Source organism: Gorilla gorilla, chromosome 15 (genome assembly GCF_029281585.2).
Source record: "Gorilla gorilla gorilla isolate KB3781 chromosome 15, NHGRI_mGorGor1-v2.1_pri, whole genome shotgun sequence".
Taxonomy (NCBI): domain Eukaryota; kingdom Metazoa; phylum Chordata; class Mammalia; order Primates; family Hominidae; genus Gorilla; species Gorilla gorilla.
The window spans coordinates 71,363,069-71,386,901 of record NC_073239.2 but is presented as its reverse complement, the minus strand read 5'-3'; the positions used below and the strand labels follow the sequence as shown (position 1 = coordinate 71,386,901).

Sequence of the window (23,833 nt, the reverse complement as noted above, 5' to 3'; positions counted from 1 at the left end):
AGGGTTGGTGGGGCTGAAGTATAGCCTGTGTTCCTACACTCTGGGGTGGGCCTCTGTCCATCTGCAGAAAGTAACTTTACAAAAAATTTTATTGGATTTTATTATTTTAAAAAATAGAGATGAGATTGTGTCTGGAATTAGTGGGTTCTTGGTCTGACTTCAAGAATGAAGCCGCAGACCCTCGCAGCGAGTGTTACAGCTCTTAAGGTGGCGCGTCTGGCATTTGTTCCTTCTGATGCTCAGACGCATTCAGAGTGAATTCCTTCTGGTGGGTTCGTGGTCTCGCTGGCTCAGAAGTGAAGCTACAGACCTTCGCAGGGTTACAGCTTTTAAGGCGGCGCGTCTGGAATTGTTCGTTTCTCCAGGTGGGCTCATGGTCTCGCTGGGTTCAGGAATGAAGCTGCAGACCTTTGTGGTGAGTGTTACAGCTCATAAAAGCAGTGTGGAACTAAATAGTGAGCAGTAGCAAGATTTATTGCAAGGAGCAAAAGAACAAACCTCCCACACTGTGGAAGGGAACCTCAGTGGGTTGTCGCCGCTGGCTCTGGCAGCCTGCTTTTATTCTCTTATCTGGCCCCACCCACGTCCTGCTGATTGGTAGAGCCCAGTGGTCTGTTTTGACAGGGCGCTGATTGGTGCGTTTACAATCCCTGAGCTAGACACAAAGGTTTTCCACGTCCCCACCAGATTACTTAGATACAGAGCATCCACACAAAGGTTCTCCAAGGCCCCACCAGAGTAGCTAGATACAGAGTGTCCATTGGTGCACTCACAAACCCTGAGCTAGATACAGGGTGCTGATTGGTGTGTTTACAAACCTTGAGCTAGATACAGAGTGCTGATTGGTGTATTTACAATCCCCGAGCTAGACTTAAAGGTTCTCCAAGGCCCCACCAGAGTAGCTAGATACAGAGTGCACATTGGTGCATTCCCAAACCCTGAGCTAGACACAGGGTGCTGATTGGTGTGTTTACAAACCTTGAGCTAGATACAGAGTGCTGATTGGTGTATTTACAATCCCTGAGCTAGGCATAAAGGTTCTCCACTTCCCCCCCAGACTCAGGAGCCCAGCTGGCTTCACCCAGCAGATCCCTCACTGGGGCTGCAGGTGGAGCTGCCTGCCAGTCCCGCGCCGTGCGCCCGCACTCCTCAGCCTTTAGCTGGTCGATGGGACTGGGTGCCATGGAGCAGGGGGTGGCGCTCGCTGGGGAGGCTTGGGCCGCACAGGAGCCCATGGAGGGGGTGGGAGGCTCAGGCATGGCGGGCTGCAGGTCCCGAGCCCTGCCCCGCGGGAAGGCAGCTAAGGCGGGGTGAGAAATCGAGCGCAGCGCCGGTGGGCTGGCACTGCTGGGGGACCCAGTACACCCTCTGCAGCCACTGGCCCGGGTGCTAAGCCCCTCATTGCCCGGGGCCGCCGGGGGCGGCTGGCTGGTCCGAGTGTGGGTCCTGCCAATCCCACGCCAACCGGGAACTCCAGCTGGCCCGCAAGCGCCCTGCGCAGTCCCGGTTACCCCCTCGCGCCTCTTCCTCTACACCTCCCTGCAAGCTGAGGGAGCCGGCTCTGGCCTTGGCCAGCCCAGAAAGGGGCTCCCATAGTGCAGCGGTGGGCTGAAGGGCTCCTCAAGTGCCGCCAAAGTGGCAGCCCAGGCAGAGGAGGCGCCGAGAGTGAGCGAGGGCTGTGAGGACTGCCAGCGCGCTGTCACCTCTCAAGATCTCATTACCTTGTCCAGGCTGGTCTTGAATTCCTGAGCTCAAGTGATCCTCCTGTCTTGGCCTCCCAAAGTGTTAGGATTACAGGCATGAGCTGCTGTGCCTGGCCAAAAGTAACTTGATAATTTGCACACAGGTGCCACATAATCCTGGTGGTACAGGTTGTACTGTCCAATACACTAGCCACATTTTACTTAAAGTGATGTGAAATTTAAAGTTCAGTTCCTCAGTCATGCTAGACAATTTACAAGTGCCCAATGGCCACATGTGGCTAGTGGCTACTGTATTGGGCAATGTAGGTATCGAAAATTTTCACCATCACAGAAGGTTCTATTGCACAGCACTGGACAGACCCTGCTTCTAAACTATTGTACGCAATTTGCTAGGTGAGCGATCTTTAATGCAAATCTAAACATGGTCTTCTTTTGCTCAAAAGCCTTCAATGATTTTCTCTTTCATCAGCAGCAATCAGTTAATAGAGTTTTTTTCTTTTAAAAATGGTTGTAATGGAAAGTTAATCAATTTTGAATCAATTTTGTGTGTTAAGACCAGCATTAAAAACAAGTAGCAAAAGAGAGTAGAAGGGAAAGTACTTATGGATCATTAGTACAGTTTTGTGAAATTTTTGTTTTGGTCATATCTATATTTCTTTGCCTCTATAACTAGATTTCCACCTCTTCATAACTTGATGTCTGTATGATATTCCACTGGGTTGCAATGAAAAAAATCTTTCTAGTTGTGTGTGGTGAGCAAAAAATTTGGGCTTATGGGATAAGAAGTCTGAGCTCCGTAATGAAGCATTATAAGGCCCTCTATGATCTGATCCCTTGCTAATTCATTTCTAAGTCTCACCACTGTCTTGCACTTAGGTTCCATTAATTCAGAATTGCTGCTGGTTTCACCTGAGACACGAAGCTTTATTTTTCTTTTCTTTTTTCCATCTCTGTTGCGTTTCCTCATTCTGAACCGTTTCCTTGGAGTGCCAGTTCTACCTTCTTTTTGCCTGGAGAACTTCTCATCGTCTAAGGCCAACTTAGGAAACACCTACAGCAGGAATCCTGCCTAAATGCTCCAGGGCGGGCTGGCTGTCCTTCTTTGACCTTTCAGAGCATCCCACACACATCCGTTTACGGGGTTATAATAACGTAATTATTTATTTAGGTGTTCATTTCCGGCACTATACTAAGTTCTTTCAGTGCAGGTACTATCTTATTCATCTTTGTATCTGAAGCGAGAAGCGCGGTACCTGTAACAAACTAGGCATTCATTCAATAAATATTTGTTGAAAGAATAAACGCAAGAAGGAAGGAAAAATCAATCAACAACTGTGCGGACAATGTCAGTGCAACGCAGACTCCGGCCATCAGAGGGCGCCAGGGCGGCTGGGCTGGTGCGCAGGCGCGCTGAGAGGGCTGGCGCCGCGGCGGTAGCGGTGGCAGTCGCGGCTGTGGCCGGGGGAAGTGAATGGTTTTACCCAGAGGGCCCTGCGCCGCCTTTCTCTGCTGGCAACGGCGCCGCTCCCCGCTCCTCCTCCCCAGCCATGGCGTTCACGTTCGCGGCCTTCTGCTACATGCTGGCGCTGCTGCTCACTGCCGCGCTCATCTTCTTCGCCATTTGGCACGTGAGTAGCTGGGGCTGGGGAAAGGAGGGCGAGGCGGCAACACAGCCTCTTTTCGCCCCGGGCCCGCGGTCCGGGCCGCCACGGCCGCCGGGGCTTTGCGCGTCGGGTATGCGGCCCGGCTGGCACGGGCCGCGCGGCGAGGGGTCTGGGGGCCGCGGGTACTGGAGGAGCCGGGGCGCGCGGTCGCCAGGTGGATGCGCCCGCGTTGTCTCGGCACAGGCCGCGCGCACCGCTACTCCTCCCCGACTGGGTGGGGCGGCCGCGGTCCAGGCGGGCGCCCGCGGTTCCGCGCTGCGTTCGCACCGACCTCTGCCGGCCCGCGGCCCTGCATCCCCGGGGAGGATGTCGACGGCGCGGTGGGACGGGCGTAGTGTGAATGAAGTTTTCCGAATTTTTGTTAATATAGATTGGCTTTCTTTTAGGGTTTCCACAGAACTGTGGCCAAAATGTAACCTACTTAGGGTGAATTTCCAACTCTACTTTTCAGCACTTGTTGGGTGCTCTTCAAATCAAATCACTTTTTTTCTCTTTTTCTAGATCGTTGTTTCCTGGTGAACTTTGATGAAGTTCAATTGATTACTTTGTTGATTGCATGTGCGCGTTTCCCCCCCAAATCATACTTTGACCGCTGGAGTTTCAACCGGCAGCTTTCCACGCCACCCTTATATTCAGGATTGCTTGATTTAGTAGAGGGAGTTTTCATTTGATTTTGAGATGCTCCGAAACCTTAAGCTTTTCTGGGGCAGTATTTATTTCTGTTACACACACCATCATCACTATTGCGGGGTGGAAGCACAGCCTCACTGGTCCCTCTAAGGAAAAAGTCGTAAGTTCCCTGTGACATAGTTCTACAGAGATAAGAATTTCTCTTGCTTTAGCACAAAATTAAAAGCATTGAGAGCCTTCTGGAAATCATTCATTAAAAATTTATCTCATACTTGCTTCTCTTTTCCCCATATTCCAGTACCTTCTGGAATGTTGCTTTTAATTTGAATGACCACGTTCACTCTTATGTAGATTTTAAGTCAGGTTTCATCATGCCAGTAACAAGGATTTCTATGAAACATACGGAGGGGCAGAATGATTAAACAGCAGCAGCGTCTTGTGCAAAAAAGTCTCGAAAGTGGAAGCATATCACAAATCCATTCCTTTTTGCTAAGCAGTGTGATTATGTTTACAATTATTTTAGGACCTGACTGCTTATTGTAATCAGGAATACTTATGTAGGCTATTAACTGTGTCGGAAATAACTGCTACCTCAGAATGCTTGTCAGTAGGAGCAGTAATTTGAAGAGCATCTTCAGCCCTGCTTTGATGGAAGAACAGTACCTAAGATAATTTGGGATACAGACTAGCTCAACCTTAGTAGGCCTCTGATGAAAATGTGTGGTTCCATGGCCGGGCGCGGTGGCTCACTCCTGTAATCCCAGCACTTTGGGAGGCCGAGGCGGGAGGATCACGAGGTCAGGAGTTCGAGACCAGCCTGGCCAAAATGGTGAAACCCCGTCTCTACTAAAAATACAAAAAAAATTAGCCGGGCATGGTGGTGGGCGCCTGTAATCCCAGCTACTCGGGAGGCTGAGGTGGAGGAGAATCACTTGAACCCAGGAGGCAGAGGTTGCAGTGAGCCGCGATGGCGCCACTGCACTCCATCCTGGGCGGAGACTCCGTCTCAAAAAAAAAAAAAAAAAAAGAAATAAAGAAAATGTGTGGTTCCATTCCATCTGTAGATGTAGCTTTAAGTCACTCTGCTTGATGGGTGTTCCTTTTCTCTGGGATGATGGGGATTCTTAGAGTGGTGGGGTAGGCTTTTTCACATTTTTACGTTTTGAACCAGGTTGTGTTTGGCTTAAGGAAAACCTGAACCGCACTTTCAAAAAATGGGTAATTTCAGCTTGAACAAATGCGTCTCTGGGTGAAGTAAATAATTTTAAGTCGTGTTATACAATGAAAAAAAATTATACCACAGATTCCTGGAGAGCTTTTATGCTTAGGGATTTCTTCATTCAGAGAATTAGTATCCTTTTGGAAACAATTCTAAATAAATAGATAGTTTTAATTTTTGTATTACCCATATAACCTTATGTTTATCATCTTAGGTAGTATCTTAGTCCATTCCTTTATAGTGTTTATAGTGTTGCTATAAAGGAATACGGGAGGCTGAGTAATTTACAAAGAAAAAAGAGGTTTATTTACCTCAGGATTCTGCTGACTATAAGACTGGGCATCTGGTGAAAGTCTCAGCCTGCTTCCACTCATGGTGGGGGAGTAGTGTGTAGAGATCCCATAGTGAGAGGAAGCAAAGGAAAAAGAGCGGGAGGTGCCAGGCGCTGTTTACAAGCCAGTTCTCTTGGGTCCTAATGGCAGGAGAATTCACTTATTCCCTCCAAGATGACACCAAACCATTCATGAGGGATCTGCTCCCATGACCCAAACACCTCCCGTTAGATCCCGCCTCCAACATTGGGGATCAGATTTCAACCTGAGATTTGGAGGAGTTAAACCAAACTCTAGCAGGTAGTTGAAGTATCTTTCAGAAGACTCATTTTACAGTTTTTAAATTACATTCCAAAAATCTTATTTACATTAATCACTGTATTAGAGAATGTTTTTTATGCTGATGATTATATCTGTCAATTTAGTCCTAATTCATGTCATTGATGCTCTGTGTAAAATAGAGTCGGGAGCATAGATTGTTTGAAAAATTAAAAGCTTAAAAGTCATTCCTTAAAGATGTGTATCAAATTGGAAGGTATTCTGAATTGTGTACTTGGGCATCTTTAGGGATTTATCTGTTTTATTTTTGTTATACTTCTGTGGGAAATTTTGTGGGTGTCTTTGCTCAGCCACATAGCTGCAAAAAGATTTGAAAATCATTAAGAATATTCTCAGAAGAGGTTCGAAAACCCTAGCCTATAGCACTCAAAGAGAAACCCATTCAACAACATAGTTAAAAAATCCCTGTGACTAGGCACAGTGGCTCATTCCTGTAATCCCAGCACTTTGGGAGTCCAAGGCAGGTGGATCACCTGAGCTCAGGAGTTTGAGTGCAGCCTGGGCAACATGGTAAAATCCCATCTCTACAAAAACTACAAAAATTAGCCAGGCATGGTGGCGTGCACCTGTAGTCCCAGCTACTCCGGAGGCTGAGGCAGGAGAATCATTTGAGCCGAGGAGGTGGAGGTTGCAGTGAGCCGAGATTGTGCCACTGCACTCCAGCCTGGGTGACAGAGTAAGACCCTGTCTCAAGAAAAAAAAAAAAAAAAATTCCCTTGAAGTCACCTGAAGAAAATGTCCAATTAAATGTCAGTTTTAAAGACAAGTTTTGTATTCTGTTAAGTTGGATCTTGTTATAGACAAGTACTTATGATTATCATCCTTGTCTTGAGCTTTATTACTAAAATGCATTGGGGTTATATACCACAGCTGACGTCAAGTAGCAGACTAATAACGTTCATAAATAATCAGAAATTAGTATTTTCTAATTACACATTTATGTTTTTAACATTTGTGTTAGGTGTCATTAGCCAAGGAAAATCCCCCTGGTGAGTTCTGCATTTTTTTTTTTTTTAATCCCTAGTGCTATTTTTTTCATCCCCTCTTTCCAGTTAATATTTATTGAACACTTAACTATGTGCCAGGCACTATTTTATATTTTAGGCCCGGGGACATAATAGTAAATACAACAATCTTTGTTCTTTCAGAGATTACATTCTAATGTTTTATTATTTTCCTTCTATTGTTGTTTGGTTGGAGTTTTTATTAGGGCAGGTTGGTGAATTTTATAGAACTCTAGAAATTAAAAAAACCATCTTTTTATGAATCTAAATTTTAACAGGGAAATAAACAGTCATGTTAAAAGATGGAATTACTGATAATATTGAGCAACACTTTCACATATAAAGATACTATTCCTAACTCATTAAGGGAAGGGTAGCTTAGTTTGTGTGTCCCTGGGGTGAGTAGTGTCAGCAACTAAAATGGCTCCCCCATCAACTTGCTGCCTTTGTTTTCTTTCTTTGTCACCTGAAATGATGCCACAAAGTGGTGCAGAGTCCCTATTTTGACTCTTAATGTACATTCTAGTGACCCTTGAGGTTGAAGCCACATTCCTCCAGAGTGTGGACAAAAGCATCCTTAGAAATGTATGTGTTTGGGCACCAATGGGAACACATTGAAGAGTTCGAGTCCATCTCTAGTGTCCCACTGAGCACTGTGCCAAGCGAGGAGGAGCATGCACAGATAAATAAAAATGGTCCTTCTCCCTGAGAGTGTAGAGGGGCAGACAGACCTGTGTGTAAATACCACACTCCAGTGTGAGAAAGGCTATATCGATGGCATTATAGAGTCCCATGCTGTGTGGAGATGTGGGCAAGGATGCAATTACTTCTGCCCAAAGGAGTTAGGAAAGCCTGCAGAAAGAAGTTGACCTAGGGAGGTTTTTTTTTTTATGATAAAGAGGAATTTGGATAAACAGTTGAAATTATTTTTCTACTCAGAAGATTATTTCGAGTAGAGATAAGTTGAAATAACTTGAGCAGAGGCATTGAAGAAATTGAAAATTTAAGGTATTTATTACAGTAATACCAAATTTTAGTGATACTAAGAGTGTTTTCACTTTAAATCGCATTCTGGTTCTTTTTGTCATATATGAGTTTACTGTAAATTGGTATTTGTGATCTTGGTGTACTTTTGTTCTTGTTTTATTAACTTTAATAATTGTTTGAAGATGGGGCAGGTTTGTTGCTGCTTTTAATTAAAGTGAGTGGTCCTAACTGTTTTAATTTTATTTTAGATTATAGCATTTGATGAGCTGAAGACTGATTACAAAAATCCTATAGACCAGTGTAATACCCTGAATCCCGTAAGTTATAATATAGGATTCATCTTTAGATTTTAAAAATGTGTTTGTTTTTAACTTGATGTAATTTGAAAATGGCCAGTATTCTGAGTAGCATAATATATTTGTACTTTTTGAAGTAGGCAGAATTTAAAAAATCTTTCTCCTGTCGTGCTTGACTATTCTATTATTAATCTGCTGGTGATCTTGTCAGCTGTCATACTAACATTCTTCCAATCTGCTTTTTACATTGTCGGCCAAAGACAGTTGAAAAGGTCAAAAAGATTAAAAGAGTCAAAATTGCATTAAAGGTGTGTACTGCTTTTTAGTTAAATGTTTTGATGCTATATTCATTTCATGGGGAGGGTTAGGGCATTTGTATTTGTAACGTTTTGTTCAGTGTGCTCGTTCATATGCCTGTTGAGGTTTATGATTTCATGAAATTTCATATTTTATGCAAATATATGCTTGCTGGCCCAGTCAAGTAGGGAAAGCTGTTAAATGCGTATGCGTTTTTTTATGTTATAGCCATAGGCACTTCTATGTGAAATTATTTGGTGCAGTACTTGAAAGTTGGTTAACATAAAATGACTAATAGATGGTGAGATGATTCTCGGGTTGTGACTTATTGTGAGGTAGTATGTGAGTGAAATCTTTATCTGCCATATCTAGTTTTATCTTTGGCTTGCATATTCTGGAATAAATGAGTCATTCTTTCAGCTGATGTTTATTCAGAGCCTGTTAGGTGGATAGCTCTGTTCTGGGGGCTCTGGGATCTCGCAGCAATGCCATTCTTTGGACTTAGGGTGCCATAATTTTGTAGATAACAATTTGTATACAAATGTCTATGTGATTATTTCTAGTGTGTATCTACTTTCTGTTTCTAAAACAGGCCTGAATTACACTGAGTTCTGAGCCATCATGAATTTAGTGATAATGTAGCTCCATCGTGCTTAGGGTTTTTGAAAAAATATAAATGTATGTATTTTTAAATTTTCTTTTGAGATGGGGGTCTCTCTATATTGCCCAGGCTCGTATCAAACTCCTGGGTCAAGTGATCCTCCTGCCTCAATCTCCTGGGTAGCTGGGATTACAGGCACACACCAGGGTACCCAGTTTGTTTTTTTGTATTTTTGCCTGCATTTAGGAAGATACTCCTTTAGCCTGTGTATTTGATTTTGCCTGACTGGTCAGTAATTGAAAGGTTGGTTGTTTATAAGAAAGCAGTGGGTATGTCTTCAAGAAATAAAATACAGTAATTCAGCTTTAAAAATTACTTAACGAAGGGGAGAGTTTGTGTAGATTTTAATTGTCTAGCATACTAGTGTACTAGCACTAGGTGCTAGAGGGATTTTATTTGGAAAAGCATCTAGAAAGTTAGTTTGGTACTTTATTATTGTTTCCCAGATAAATGTGGATGGTGGAAGAGATTTCTAGTTTGTCTTTAGAGAACCGTTACAGTAAGAGTTGATGTAGGTACAATTAAAAGTATTAACTTATTAGCTGTTTCTTTGCTCGTATGAAACAAGACATAAGAAGATGAATTTGCCTTCTCTTGGAAAGCATTAAGTGTTAATTGTAAAACATCTTAACCTAAGTAGTTGAAGTTGTTACCAGGAAATGAAGAAACTGAAATTTCCCCTTTTGATAGCTGTTTATTAGTAGTATTCTGTGCTGTTTGTCTTTTCATTACTTCAAATAACCAAATGATGATGAAGGTAAAAATATTTGAAATCAGATGAGGATTTTCCTGGGTGCTAGGCTCTGTGGTAAGCACTTTGCCTGAATTTTTAAATTTAATTCTCATGACAATCCTGAGGTAGGTATATTGTTATCTCATGAATAGGAGAGTAAACTGAAGCTTTGCCAGGTTAAAGCACTTTGCCGAATGTTATACAGCTAAGATAGAGTCAGAACTTGAACTCAAGACAGCCTAATTTTTGAAGCTCAAGTTCTTGTATTTTCCTAATGTATTGTAAATTTAGGAGGGACAGGTTTCATTTTAACAGGTAATGTGCGATTCCTGGCTTTTCTTAATGGAAAGAAATTCTCACTGAGAAGAGACATGTGCTTGGGACATCCTAATGCTGCAGGAGGTTGAAGGACGTTTTTATAGCAGCACAGGTTGCCTTTTGGATAGGGTGCCAATAATTGGCTGAATAGCAGTGCATCTGACAGTTTTCCCTATTTAAATTTGTTTTGACAGTTCTGCCAAAGTATGGGGGAAGACAAATATCACTGTTTTTTAAATTGTGAACTTTAACAAGAGAATATTATATTTTGCATGTTTAAATGCTATCATTTCAGCCATATTTGCTTGAGGTTTTTTTTCTGGATACTAGTTTCTGTTTGAACCTTGGTTCCTAAATTGAATAATTTTTGTGTCTCTTATGGGTAAATTTTGTCATTAAAGAATGCACGGAGAGGGTTGGTTTTTTAAGAGAGATGGGTAGTAAATGTTTCTGGACTCCTTTTGAGGAGAAGGGAGGGAATGGCATTGTTTCATATTAGAACTGGTAGAGTTGTAGATTATCTTTATTAACACTTTTATTAAAGTAATATTAAGAGCGGGAGGGGGTCATGCTTTCAAAATCATTCTTTCCATACTTCAGTCTGTAAGTGTAGGATAAAACCTTGCATGAGGATTTGTTTGTTAGGTATCAGTTGGCTTTTTAGGGCTGAAATAGGCTTATATTTTAAAGACAACGTCTGTAATTTAAACAAGTATTATAAAAGCAACTCTAGTGGAATTCTTAATAAAATGTATATTTTTCTTGGTTTGTTCTGATTATAGTCCTTGAGTTTCAGAGTCCAATGGCCCTTTTCTTGTTTAGAGAACTTTGATCTTAAATAGATGCTGGCTTAAATGTTATTTAGAAGTTTAGGTACATATGCAGAGTTTATCCTTTGTTATTGTATTGCTTAAGTTTGTAGAAAATATTTGGTTAGTGGTGTAGATGAGTTGTTTACCTGGATTTTTTTTTAAAATAGTATTCATTAGAAGGTCCCCTCTACAGCTTTAAATTGGAAAGAGTAATTTGGGAGTATGAGAAAATGGGCCTGAGTATGTAGTGTGATTACAATATCTACAGCCATGGTTTCCCCTCAGGAGTGATCTGATGATGATAAGTATTCATATGATTTCCATTTGGTATGAAGTAAACATGTGAGAAACTGGCTTTGTAGCTGTGACTTACAGGAGATACTTCGGCTGAAACTTGCAATGAGAGGTTTTGGTATTTTTATTTAACAAAGTCCTCAGGCTGAAATCTTTAGGATGAGAAAGATAATTTAACATAAAGCATTAACTCCTGGTCATTTTATAAAAAGCATTTTGCTCGAATTAATTTTTCTTCACTTAATATTACCTACTACCAAAAGGTTTATTTTGTTTTTGGGTTCTGAGCTTCTACTGGTCTTCTGTTGTGTCTGTAGCATTTTGTTGGCAAGCAGGGGTAAAGAAACGGAAAGGCCACCTAAGAATGAGAACTTGGGAACCTGGAAAATCTTAATTTCATGGTTAAGAACTCAGTCTTTTCCCTCCTACATTGCAGAAAGCGAGTCTTTTACATTTGTGCATATTAGTGTTCTTCCCCTCACTGTGCTGAGATTATTGGCTGATTGGCTTTCCATTAAAAAATTACTTCTGTGGGAATGCAATGTGGTTTGCTAAATATTGTGTATGTAGCATTTCTGGTTTTTGTTAAAGGCTTAAAAACACTGATATGTAAAATTCTAAAGGGGAGTTTTGTTTCTGTGGAATTTTTAATATGTTGCATGTGATCAGATATCTCATTTTTGTACTTCTATCATTGTTGAATGGTGAAAAGAAAAAGTATTCTAGTTGACTAGCAAATTGTTTAACAATCTGGGTGGTAACTTTATATAATTTGATCTGTTACTCTAATAATTTGAGCTTTGAATTTTAAGTCATGTATCTTACTATGTTAGTGCAAGCTATATGCTCTGGTCAGTTTGCCTGTAATCCTACTTTTGGTAGATAGTTAAACATGGAAATAAAACTCAGTAGCATCTTTTATTTCTGAGTCTAAGAAAACAGTGATTTTTCATTATGGAAACTTGGTTGCCGCTTGCTTTCCAGATTAGTAGTTGACTTAATGCTGAGGCATTTTGATAACTGGCTTGTGTTTTCCTTCCAGCTTGTACTCCCAGAGTACCTCATCCACGCTTTCTTCTGTGTCATGTTTCTTTGTGCAGCAGAGTGGCTTACACTGGGTCTCAATATGCCCCTCTTGGCATATCATATTTGGAGGTAATATTTAGATACACTTTTAATATTTTTTAAATTAAAACTTAAATATACTGTGGTTGATATGGTTATCTTACATGCTAGTCACCTACATAAAAATGGTAGATTAGTTGGCATTTATTTTTTTAAAAATCAAGTGGATGAACAAAAACTATTTCAATACCTCATATAGAGCTTACTTTATTTTTAAAGGAATTTTTTTAAAAAGTGAAGTATAAGTTAGTGTTGTGCACAAGTCTGAAGTATATAGCTCAATGAATTTTTACATACGTATACACCTGTTAAACCACCACCCAGATCAAGATACACAACAGTTGTAGCCTCCAGAGCATTCACTTGTGCCCCATCTTAAGTCAGTTACCCTCCACACCTCCCAAGACCACTGACCTCTATCAACTTAGATTAGCTTTGCTTGTCCTTGAACTTCAGGTAAGTCAAAATGTACAGTATGTGTCTAATTTCTTTCTGTGTTTATGACTAATTTTGGTTATTTGTAAAAGATAGTATTTTATAACTTCCATAGTAATATCTGCCGTATATAGAGTTAGAAGTTTTTGTTTTAAATAGGCATGTCAAAACCTTATTGCCCTTGATTTTAGGAGACATATACTGAAGAAATATTTAGAAGTAAAGTGGTATCAGGTCTACAATGGACTCTGAAATGATTCAGAAAAAAATGTACTTGGCCGGGCACAGTGGCTCACGCCTGTAATCCCAGCACTTTGGGAGGCCGAAGTGGGTGGATCACAAGGTCAGGAGTTCAAGACCAGCCTGGCCGAGATGGTGAAACCCTGTCTCAACTAAAAATACAAAAATTAACCAGTAGTGGTGACGGGCGCCTATAAACTCAGCTACTTGGGAAGCTGAGGCAGAGAATTGCTTCAGGCTGGGAGGCAGAGTTTGCAGTTAGCCAAGATCGTGTCACTACACTCCAGCCTGGGCAACAGAGCGAGACTCTGTCTCAAAAAAAAAAAAAAATTTACTCAGGGCCAGGTACAATGGCTCATGTCTGTAATCCCAGCACTTTGAGAGGCTGAGGCAGGTGGATCACTTGAGCCCAGGAGTTGGAGAACAGACTGGGCAACGTGGCAAAACCCCCCTCTACAAAAAAATACAAAAAAAATTAGCTAAGCATGGTGGCGTGTGCCTGTAGTCCCTGCTACTTGGGAGGCTGAGGCGAAGGATTGCTTGAGCCCAGGAATCTGAGATTGTGGTGAGCCAAGATTGCACCACTATATTGCAGCCTGGGTTACAGGGTAAGACCCTGTCTCAAAACAACAACAACAAAAAAACAAAACAAAAAACCAGGAAAAAACCAGTACTCAGAATGAGAAAGAGGAGAAAGCAAATATAGTAAAAATGGACATTTGGAATATCTGGGTGAAAGGTTCTTGTATCTTTTCTGTAAGTCTAAAATTATGCCAAGATAAGTAAAAACAAAACACCTATTTTCTTTTTACAGTTCTTCCTATTTTTCTTGGATTTCTGAAAAGGCAGAGACTAGAAGAAACTTGTTTAGCTATCTCATTCTGCTTATTTAGGGGCTCTACTTTTAAAATTAAGATGGTAAAAGGAAAGCATTTTACCCATAAGTAAAGGAATGCTTCCCTTTATGGACCACCTCTCGTAACAGATGTTTTAGAAGAAAGACCTGCTTTCTTATCTGAACATTTACTGCCCTTTCTGAATGCCTAATAGACTGTGTTTATTCCAGGTATATGAGTAGACCAGTGATGAGTGGCCCAGGACTCTATGACCCTACAACCATCATGAATGCAGATATTCTAGCATATTGTCAGAAGGAAGGATGGTGCAAATTAGCTTTTTATCTTCTAGCATTTTTTTACTACCTATATGGGTAAGTTGAAAAGGTAAAATGAAATATGCTTTCACTTTGCTGCTTTAAAAGTTTGCAGGCATTATGGTTTTCACACCTCAAAATCCATTCGAAGAATAACTTGGTGTCTTAAGTGTGCATGGTGCACACCAGCAAATTCGCACACATTCAGTGTGGCCCACACTGGCGCTTGTCAAGGCAGTAAACCAGCCTGCCATCAGAGGCAGAAGGTTTGGTCAGGGATCCTGCTTCATAACTTTTCAGACACAGTCAGTAAAGGATGGTCCTCATTCTCCATGGCAAAGTGATGTCATTGAAGGATAGGGATGTGTGAGTTTGCAGAAATTTCTGCTTGTCTTCAGGGTCTCTCCAGACATTATGTTTCATTTTTTCCTTATCATTCTTCGTAAGTGGTGTGCTCTGCCGTTTATTTTCTGATTTGCTTGATTTGAGTGGTATGAATGAAAGAAGTAGTTCTACCTTACAGGGTGGTGCAGTTTCCGATTTTTGTTCTTTTTTTTGAGTCGGAGTCTCTGTTGCCCAGGCTAGAGTGCAGTGGTGCGATCTCTGCTCACTGCAACCTCCGCCCCACCAGGTTCAAGCGATTCTCCTGCCTCAGCCTCCTGAGTAGCTGGGATTACAGGCGTGCACCACCACGCCCAGCTAATTTTTGTATTTTTAGTAGAGACAGAGTTTCACCATGTTGGCCAGGTTGGTCTTGAACTCCCGACCTCAGGTGATCCGCCCACCTTGGCCTCCCAAAGTACTGGGGTTACAGGCGTGAGCCATCGTGCCCAGCCTGATTTTTTTCCTTTTATACTCTCATGGACTCATTGTTCCTCTAGGTCAGGGTGTCTCAACTTCGGCACTGTTGACGCTTCTGGGCTGTGTGGGAATTTCTGTGGGAAGCTGTCCTGTATATCATGGGACGTTTAGCAGCATCCCTGGCCTTTACCCACTAGTTGCCATTAGCACCCTCCTGCCCCCCTCATGACAACCAAAAATGTCTCTGGACATTGCCAGATGTCCTGAGGGGCAAAATTGCCCTGGTTGAGAACCACTGCTGTAGGTGTGTTGTAGGTGCAGTGAAATGACTGCTTATTAAAACTAGAAAAGGACACTGTTAAATGTAGAATTATAAATTTCTTTAAGCTATGTGAATATACTTTTACACATCACTTATAAAAAATACTTTCTCATTTTTTATTAATACATACTTAACTAGAGAGGACTTTCTCCTTGATTTTCAGAATATCTCCGAAAAAGCTGTAAGCTTTAAAAAAACAGCATAAGCTTCCCTTCTCTTTTTCATTACTTGAAAACTTGCTAAGATAGGCTTATATTCATACTCATATTTCTCTTCATACATAAGTTTCCATCATAGGAAAGATGAATGGTTAGACTGAAATTTAGGAAAAAGGTATTTTTGGTATTTTTATGCCTTTAGAGGCTATTACTGTGAAAATGAGTATCCTTTAGTGCATATGCAGATATTACTCATCTATGAAACAAAGAAGTGCTCTGAAAAGTGAAAATCTATGTGTCACTTTAATTTCCTGTTAATTTTCATTTCGTAAGTTTCCATAGCAAATGTCTGGAACGGGCTGGTGTATGATAGGCACTTCAAACATATTTGTTGAATGAAAGAAATGAAATGAATGATTGAATAAATGATAAAGTTGGAGATGTGCAGCTGTGGGAAAATGTTCAGCAGGATATGGTAGCACCAGGACATTTGTTCTGTTTTAAGGTTGTCTATCAAGCTTATTCAACTCCTTTGTATTTCTGTTTAGAGATATGTGCTTTTTGAATCATGCCCCTATGCCGTTCCCATATCACTCTATGTAGAATTGCCCTTGGCAGTTCTTAAACCTAAATCAAAAGGTCATTGCCTTTTATTTTGCTGTTTTCCCCCCTTTTCTTTTTTAACCGCTTCCTAAAAGTTGCTATTGCTTAGATCCTTTCTGTAATGGGAAAGATCCTTGATTGATCATTCCTTTCTATACAATGGGGATACACATGGTACCTGCCTTCTAGGACTGCTTGGAGGATTAAGCAAGGTAATGTATATAAAAGACCTAACAGGGCCTGGCGTGAAGTGAGCCCTCCAGAGATACTCATTCTATTATTAGACACGACTCCAGAGTGTGTGATGTTTGGATGGCTTCTCTAAGCTCTGATCCGCCATTAAGCTTTCAGCTGTGCCATTCTACTTGCTAAAATTGAAAGGGAATAGGGGACAACTACAGCATATGCACTGAGCCAAGTCCTATGTTAGGCAAAAGTCCATAAATGCAAATTAAAATCACTGTGAACTTGTCATTAGTCTTGTCATTTTCTGTGATACTAGTTTGCTATATAAAGCATACTCTCTCATGCTCTTGAGTTTTAATAATTAGGAATGTTCAAATTAACATCTTTTTTCTTCTTTTCAGCATGATCTATGTTTTGGTGAGCTCTTAGAACAACACACAGAAGAATTGGTCCAGTTAAGTGCATGCAAAAAGCCACCAAATGAAGGGATTCTATCCAGCAAGATCCTGTCCAAGAGTAGCCTGTGGAATCTGATCAGTTACTTTAAAAAATGACTCCTTATTTTTTAAATGTTTCCACATTTTTGCTTGTGGAAAGACTGTTTTCATATGTTATACTCGGATAAAGATTTTAAATGGTATTACGTATAAATTAATATAAAATGATTACCTCTGGTGTTGACAGGTTTGAACTTGCACTTCTTAAGGAACAGCCATAATCCTCTGAATGATGCATTAATTACTGACTGTCCTAGTACATTGGAAGCTTTTGTTTATAGGAACTTGTAGGGCTCATTTTGGTTTCATTGAAACAGTATCTAATTATAAATTAGCTGTAGATATCAGGTGCTTCTGATGAAGTGAAAATGTATATCTGACCAGTGGGAAACTTCATGGGTTTCCTCATCTGTCATGTAGATGATTATATATGGATACATTTACAAAAATAAAAAGCGGGAATTTTCCCTTCGCTTGAATATTATCCCTGTATATTGCATGAATGAGAGATTTCCCATATTTCCATCAGAGTAATAAATATACTTGCTTTAATTCTTAAGCATAAGTAAACATGATATAAAAATATATGCTGAATTACTTGTGAAGAATGCATTTAAAGCTATTTTAAATGTGTTTTTATTTGTAAGACATTACTTATTAAGAAATTGGTTATTATGCTTACTGTTCTAATCTGGTGGTAAAGGTATTCTTAAGAATTTGCAGGTACTACAGATTTTCAAAACTGAATGAGAGAAAATTGTATAACCATCCTGCTGTTCCTTTAGTGCAATACAATAAAACTCTGAAATTAAGACTCACTTTCAGTGCATTGTTTGAGATTAAAAGTAGTATTTCTTAAACTTGCTTAATCCATGATAAAGACATGTTGCTGTCATTTTTAAAAAGTGACGTACTACATTATGGTTTTTCTGAAAAATACCATGCCTAGATCTAAAAAGGAAAATTTTTAAATGCCGAGCACATTAACCTCTTTTGTCATTTGACAGGATTCATAAACGTGGATGGCATAGCATCATCATTTCTCTTACCGATTAAGAAAAATTATGGTGGCACTTAAAATATTTTACTTTGATTTTTCCTTTTTGGAACAGTCAGTTTTAAGGTAAAATGGCTTGTAAATTTGAGTTTTTGCTGCTGCTTGTAAGGCAGGTAAATTATGGCTTGCATGTTTTCATGAGCATAAATAAATCTTGTGCTTTATTTGGGATGAGGAAGTTAAGGCAGTTGAAAATAAAATAAGTGGTTCGGAAGTTTCTTGAGAAGAGGATCAAAAGAAAGAGAACCAATATATAGAAATTTCACATGATCAAGGAAGTTTATGGATGCGTTTGTGGAAATCTTACTCTATGAACTTGTTGGATTAGATGCTGTTTTATTCTCTACTAAGTGAAAAGTGCTTTATTTCAGTGCTTTCCCATGGTTGGGAGAGAGTAGCTGTTAACTATTCTGGGTAATGGGGGTGAGTATGTTGAGGAAGAGATTTAGAACCAGAAGAGTGAAGAGACTCAAACTGTTCCATAACAAGGAAAGCTTTAAAGACCTTGTATTTTACAGTCTGCAGAACTAGAGGGATCTGACTCTTGGTCAGTTCATGTAACAAATTATTTATTGAGTACTTGCTGGGCGCTCAAGATTCATGCTTTGAGCACAGGCAGTCATTCAGTTTCCAGTCCACCTGATTACATCAGCATGCACTTAGTTTTCTTTCTTGTTCACAAGGACTTTTGATCATGCAAGACCTGGCCAAGTCTTCTATAATCCAGATGCGTTTCCTGGGGCTGTTACTTGAGTATTCCTGTCAAAATATTTTCGTGAACCCTGCCTCTCTTAGCAAACACTACTTCATAAGTGTTAACAAACATCCTTTTAATAATCTATTCCAGAATATTCTCCAGGAGTAAGTTTACTGGTTGGGATTTGTGGAAGCCATTTTCTCATGTTTCCCAAATAAGATATGTAGTCTTCAGCTGATTCCTCAAAGATGATTGACAGGGAGTTTCACCCATCTTTGTGATAGTTTGTTAGTTCCTAGGCATGTAAGTGATTAAGAGATTGGGTACCTGCTCTCCTAATGTCTACCCACTTTTACCATGTCAGTGTTTTATGAATTAGATCACTTACCAAGAGAAAGCAGAAACGAAATACTTGAATCTGACAATATCCGACTGGCTCTTTTCATTGCTCTGGATTTATTTTCCACATCAATCTTTTTGGGGTGGCCCTAGCCTATTATTCCTGTGGGTTCAGCTGAGGCATGGTTATCCTGGGTTTATAATTAGTTTACGTTAAACATTCCCTGTGCAGCAACAGCTGTTCATTTAGGTACTCTTTTTTTTTTCTCCTTATTACAGTTACTTTTGGTATTATGTGCTTTATCTTTAAAAGCTTTCTAGCTCTAGGAAATTGTTTTCCCCGTTTGTGTCTATTTTATTGCATCTTGTGTAACACTGTGGTTATATCTATACCAACAACTTTTTGTTGCTATGGATACCACAGATTGTCCTGAATTAAAACCCTAACATAATAAATGTCTGTTTAGCCGTTACTTTACTGAGTAATAATACTATATCGTGGCAGTATGGCCCTTTAATACTAAGGAGGTATGGTGTAGAAATTATTTGAACATTCATATCCAAATGTTATTCATGATGTTTGACAGTTTTCTCAATGCTTAATGATATTCCTCACTCCTCATTCCAGGGTAGAGGAGGGTTTGGTCCCAGGCTATGGACAAACTGCTAATTTGTTTGAAGTTTGAATTATTTTTCATGGGAAAGGGAAGTGATAGGAAATGACCAAGACCATCCACTTTTGACTTGAGTATGGATCGAGTATAAGTAATAGATTCCTAGCCTCACTGATTGTACCATGAACTGACAGACCTACCAGTCAAGTTCATGTACCCAGATAATGGTCTCTCACATGGCAACAAAGTACACAGCAGTTTGCAGTATGTGTCTCTTTTAAAGCCAGTTCAGTGTTTTCACCTTGACGACCACTCCTGCAAACAGTTCTCATAGAGCTCTTCTCTGCTCCCCAAATCAATATATTTTGAAGCTATGTCAAATATTTACATAGAAAGGAAATAAAGTTGTATGTGCTTTGAAACCAGCAAAATACTTTCCTTTGTACAACAACTCTCTTTTCCTTCTATGTTTATGAATAGAGTTCGTGGAATATTGCCATAGTGCAAATAATGACTTCTGTGTATCACTTATACCCTGTAGGGGTGAGCTTTCACCTTAGGTGTGGTTATATCCTAGCAGTGTATCAAGCCCACTCAAATAATGATCTATATTTAAAAGTATGTGTCTAGTTTACTTATTTATGTCATTTAACATCCATAAATGTACATCTCTCAGTTGTATATCATGATTGTAAATCAGAAATTTTGATGGCAAAAATATTCTAAAACATTCTTTAGGGGAAAGAAAAACATGGATACCTTATCTAGCATTGCTCATAAAAGTACTCATGTTCATCCTTTTTGGAAACTATTAATCATGCTAGCCTTAGATCATTTTAAGCTCCTTTGCTCAAAACAATCATTGATCTGCGGTATGACCAGCAGCTAGTAAGTCTGTGGTGCTACCAGTATAGCTTGGAAGATGGTTCTGAATTAATACCTCAGAATGATATCAAAAGTAAAAGGTGGTTCTATTGCTGAATATATTGACTAGCTTTCTTATAACAATTTTACTTTGAAATTCAAAGTTCTAAAGCTAAATGTCTAAAAGAAGTAACTGCAGCTTGTTCTGCTGATTTTGGAAAATAGTATTAACCATGTAAGATCTTTGGGGTTGGAGTGAAGGTCTTATCTGCATTAGTTTTGTTAATGCACATTGTAGAAGATGTGGAGAACATCTGGACATGCATAAGGATTGCATCTCATAATTTTATTGTGTAGTGCTTTTTCTAAATATTTACATTTCTTTGGTTCCCATGTTCATGTATTCTGGAGAAGTAAAATTTCTTGATTACTAGGCAGACCCTAAAACTACTAGGAGAAACATAACATGTAGTTAGCTGTCTGCTCATGGTTTGTTAAAATCTAAGCTAACCTTAATGGTGCTGTATCCGCTGTCCACAGAAAACGCCCTTAAGTAGCCCTACCTTACTCCTTAGAGCTTATTTTGCTTCTGTATTTAATAAAAGCTGTCTTAAATGTTTCCTTGTGTAGTTTATGCATAATGGTTGAGTCTGTGTGTTAATTCAATTTCAAATGCCACTAGTTTGTGAATGACCAGGACTCTGATTCTCTCTCCACCCTCTTTCCTCATTGTTTTGGGGAATATCACACAGGTTAGGTAGAGAAAATACTTTTCCCTGGAATGCTGGAATGTTTAACTGGACAATTATATTTTGGTAATTGACATCTCATGTTTCTTTGTTATAGAATAGTTGATGTTTTCCCGTATACTTAATATTAAAGTAGTTTAGTCGAGCATTTTTAAAAATTTTTAAATTTTTTTTTGAGACAGGGTCTCACTGTCTTCCAGGCTGGAGTGCATTGGTGTTATCATGGCTCACTGTAGCCTCTACCTCCCTGGGCTCAAGTCATCCTCCAACCTTAGCCTCCCAAGTAGCTGGGACCACAGATGCATACCACCACACCTGGTTAATTTTTGTATTTTTAGTAGAGACAGGGTTTCATCATGTTGCCTAGGCTGGTCTCGAACTCCTGAGATCAAGCGATTTGCCTGCCTTAGCCTCCCATAAGTGCTGGGATTACAGGCATGAGCCACTGCTCCTGGCCTACTGAAGCTTTTTAAATGTAGAGGCTTAAATAGCACTTGCCGTGGGAATTGAGAGATGCAAATACTTTCAAAATTCAGTTGATTATTAAAGTATTTGATTAATCCATGCCAATATTTTCTCTCAATTTTCTAAGTATTCATGAATAAGTTATGTATTTATGTTGAGAGAATGATAACATATATGCTTCTTAACTTGCAATGGAATTATCTCCGGACATCATAAGTTGAAAATGTAAGTTGCAAATGCATTTAATGCACCTAACCTACCAAGCATCATAGCTTAGCCAACCTTAAACGTACTCATAACATTTACATCAGCCTACAGTTGGGCAAAATAATCTAACACAAAGCCTATTTTATAATAAGGTGTTGAATATCTCAAACATTGTACTGTACTGAAAGTGAAAACAGAATGGTTGTGTGAATACTTGAACTATAGTTTCTTCTGAATACATATTTCTTTCATAGCATTGTAAAGTTGAGAAATCCCAAGTTGAACCATTGTAGATTGGGGACTGTCTGTAAAAGATTGGCTAATGTAAATATCAATGACTGTCTAAAGTTTAATAGAAATTGTGATTTTTAAATTGTATATGGTTATAATACAAAAATCATGAAGAAGGCCAATCTGTTATTATAGCGTGTACTTAAAAAACATGCCTTCCTTGGGCCGGGCACGGGGGCCCACGCCTGTAATCCCAGCACTTTGGGAGGCCTAGGCGGGCAGATCACGACGTCAGGAGATTGAGACCATCCTGACTAACACGGTGAAACCCTGCCTCTACTAAAAATACAAAAAATTAGCCAGGCATGGTGGTACGCGCCTGTAGTCCCAGTACTCAGGAGACAGAGGAAGGAGAATCGCTTGAACCCAGGAGGCGGAGGTTACAGTGAGCCGAGATCATGCCACTGCACTCCAGCCTGGGCAACAGAGCAAGACTCCATCTCAAAAAAAAAAAAAACAAAAAAAAACCTTTCTTGCTATAACTTTTGGTATTAATTATATGAGAAAATGAAATCCCTAGGTTAACCATTTAGATACTGCTGGGATATGTGATCCTCCTACCTTCCTTAGTATCCTCATAAAATGTTAAGTTCTAGAAGCAGCGTTATGTATAAAAGTACAGTCAGCCGTCTGTATCTATGGGTTCTAAATCCGCTGACTCAACCGCAGATTAAAACTATTTGAAAAATAAATACTACAAATAAAACCAATACAGTATAATAACTACACATCATTTACATTGTATTCGGTATTATAAGTAACTAGAGATGATTTAAAGTATACAAATACTATGCCATTTTATATCAGAGACTTGAGCATCCATTTATTTTGCTGTTGGGGGTGGGGTGGGGGGTCCTGTAACCAATCCTCTGAGGATAACAAGGGATGACTCTATTAATATATTGATTTTATATTACAATACATACTAGTGCTCTGAAATTCCCAAACAGGCTGGTCATTGTTTTGCATTATTTTGTAATGAAATTCAAGCAGTTAATCAGCAGCAAGAAGAGTAGTGTGAGACAAAATAAGATGTTTAGTCATTGTATGATTTTTTTTTTTTTTTTTTTTTTGAGACGGAGTCTCTGTCGTCCAGGCTGGAGTGCAGTGGTGTGATCTCGGCTCACTGCAACCTCTGTCCCCTGGGTTCAGCTGACTGCAACCTCTGCCCCGCCAGGTTCAAGTGATTCTCCTACTTCAGCCTCCCAAGTAGCTGGGATTACAGGCGTGCACCACCACGCCTGGCTAATTTTTGTATTTTTAGTAGAGATGGGGTTTCGTCATGTTGGCCAGGCTGGTCTCAAACCCTTGACCTAAAGTGATTTGCTCACCTTGGTCTCCCAATGTGCTGGGATTATAGGCGTGAGCCACGACGCCCAGCCAGTCATTGAATAATTATTTAAAAATGAAATTTTGATGTAGTGAAACTTTGTCTTTTGTGGAAGTGCCTATGAGTCTGCAACCTGGTGGTCATTGCCAAATTGCCATTGGTTCACACTTGTAATTACCAGTAGCCAAGAGAGCCATGTGACTACTGTAAGACCTACTGAAACCACTGACTGTTAAAACAAGTGTGTTTGTTTGACACATTGTGTGTGATCCTTGTCTACAGCCCAAATGACTGTTTTGGGTAACTCAAAGTTGAATTTAAAGATGAAAAAAGATAGGTTTCATAGTATAGGGGGAAGTGAAAGAGTGAGAGAGTTGGAAATTGTTAATCTGTAGCTAAATTCTTTATGAA

General features: G+C 39.9%; 1 protein-coding gene across 1 annotated transcript; it reads left to right on the top strand.

The window, feature by feature from the left end:
* The first annotated feature begins 1,061 nt into the window (after window positions 1–1,061).
* Window positions 1,062–17,627, top strand: CNIH1 (cornichon family member 1). Its single transcript, XM_004055194.5, has 5 exons — window positions 1,062–3,331; window positions 8,127–8,195; window positions 12,332–12,444; window positions 14,156–14,299; window positions 16,714–17,627. The coding sequence occupies exons 1-5, from the start codon at window positions 3,047–3,049 to the stop codon at window positions 16,739–16,741; spliced, it is 639 nt and encodes a 212-aa protein (XP_004055242.3). The 5' UTR covers window positions 1,062–3,046; the 3' UTR covers window positions 16,742–17,627.
* Window positions 17,628–23,833: the final 6,206 nt, after the last annotated feature.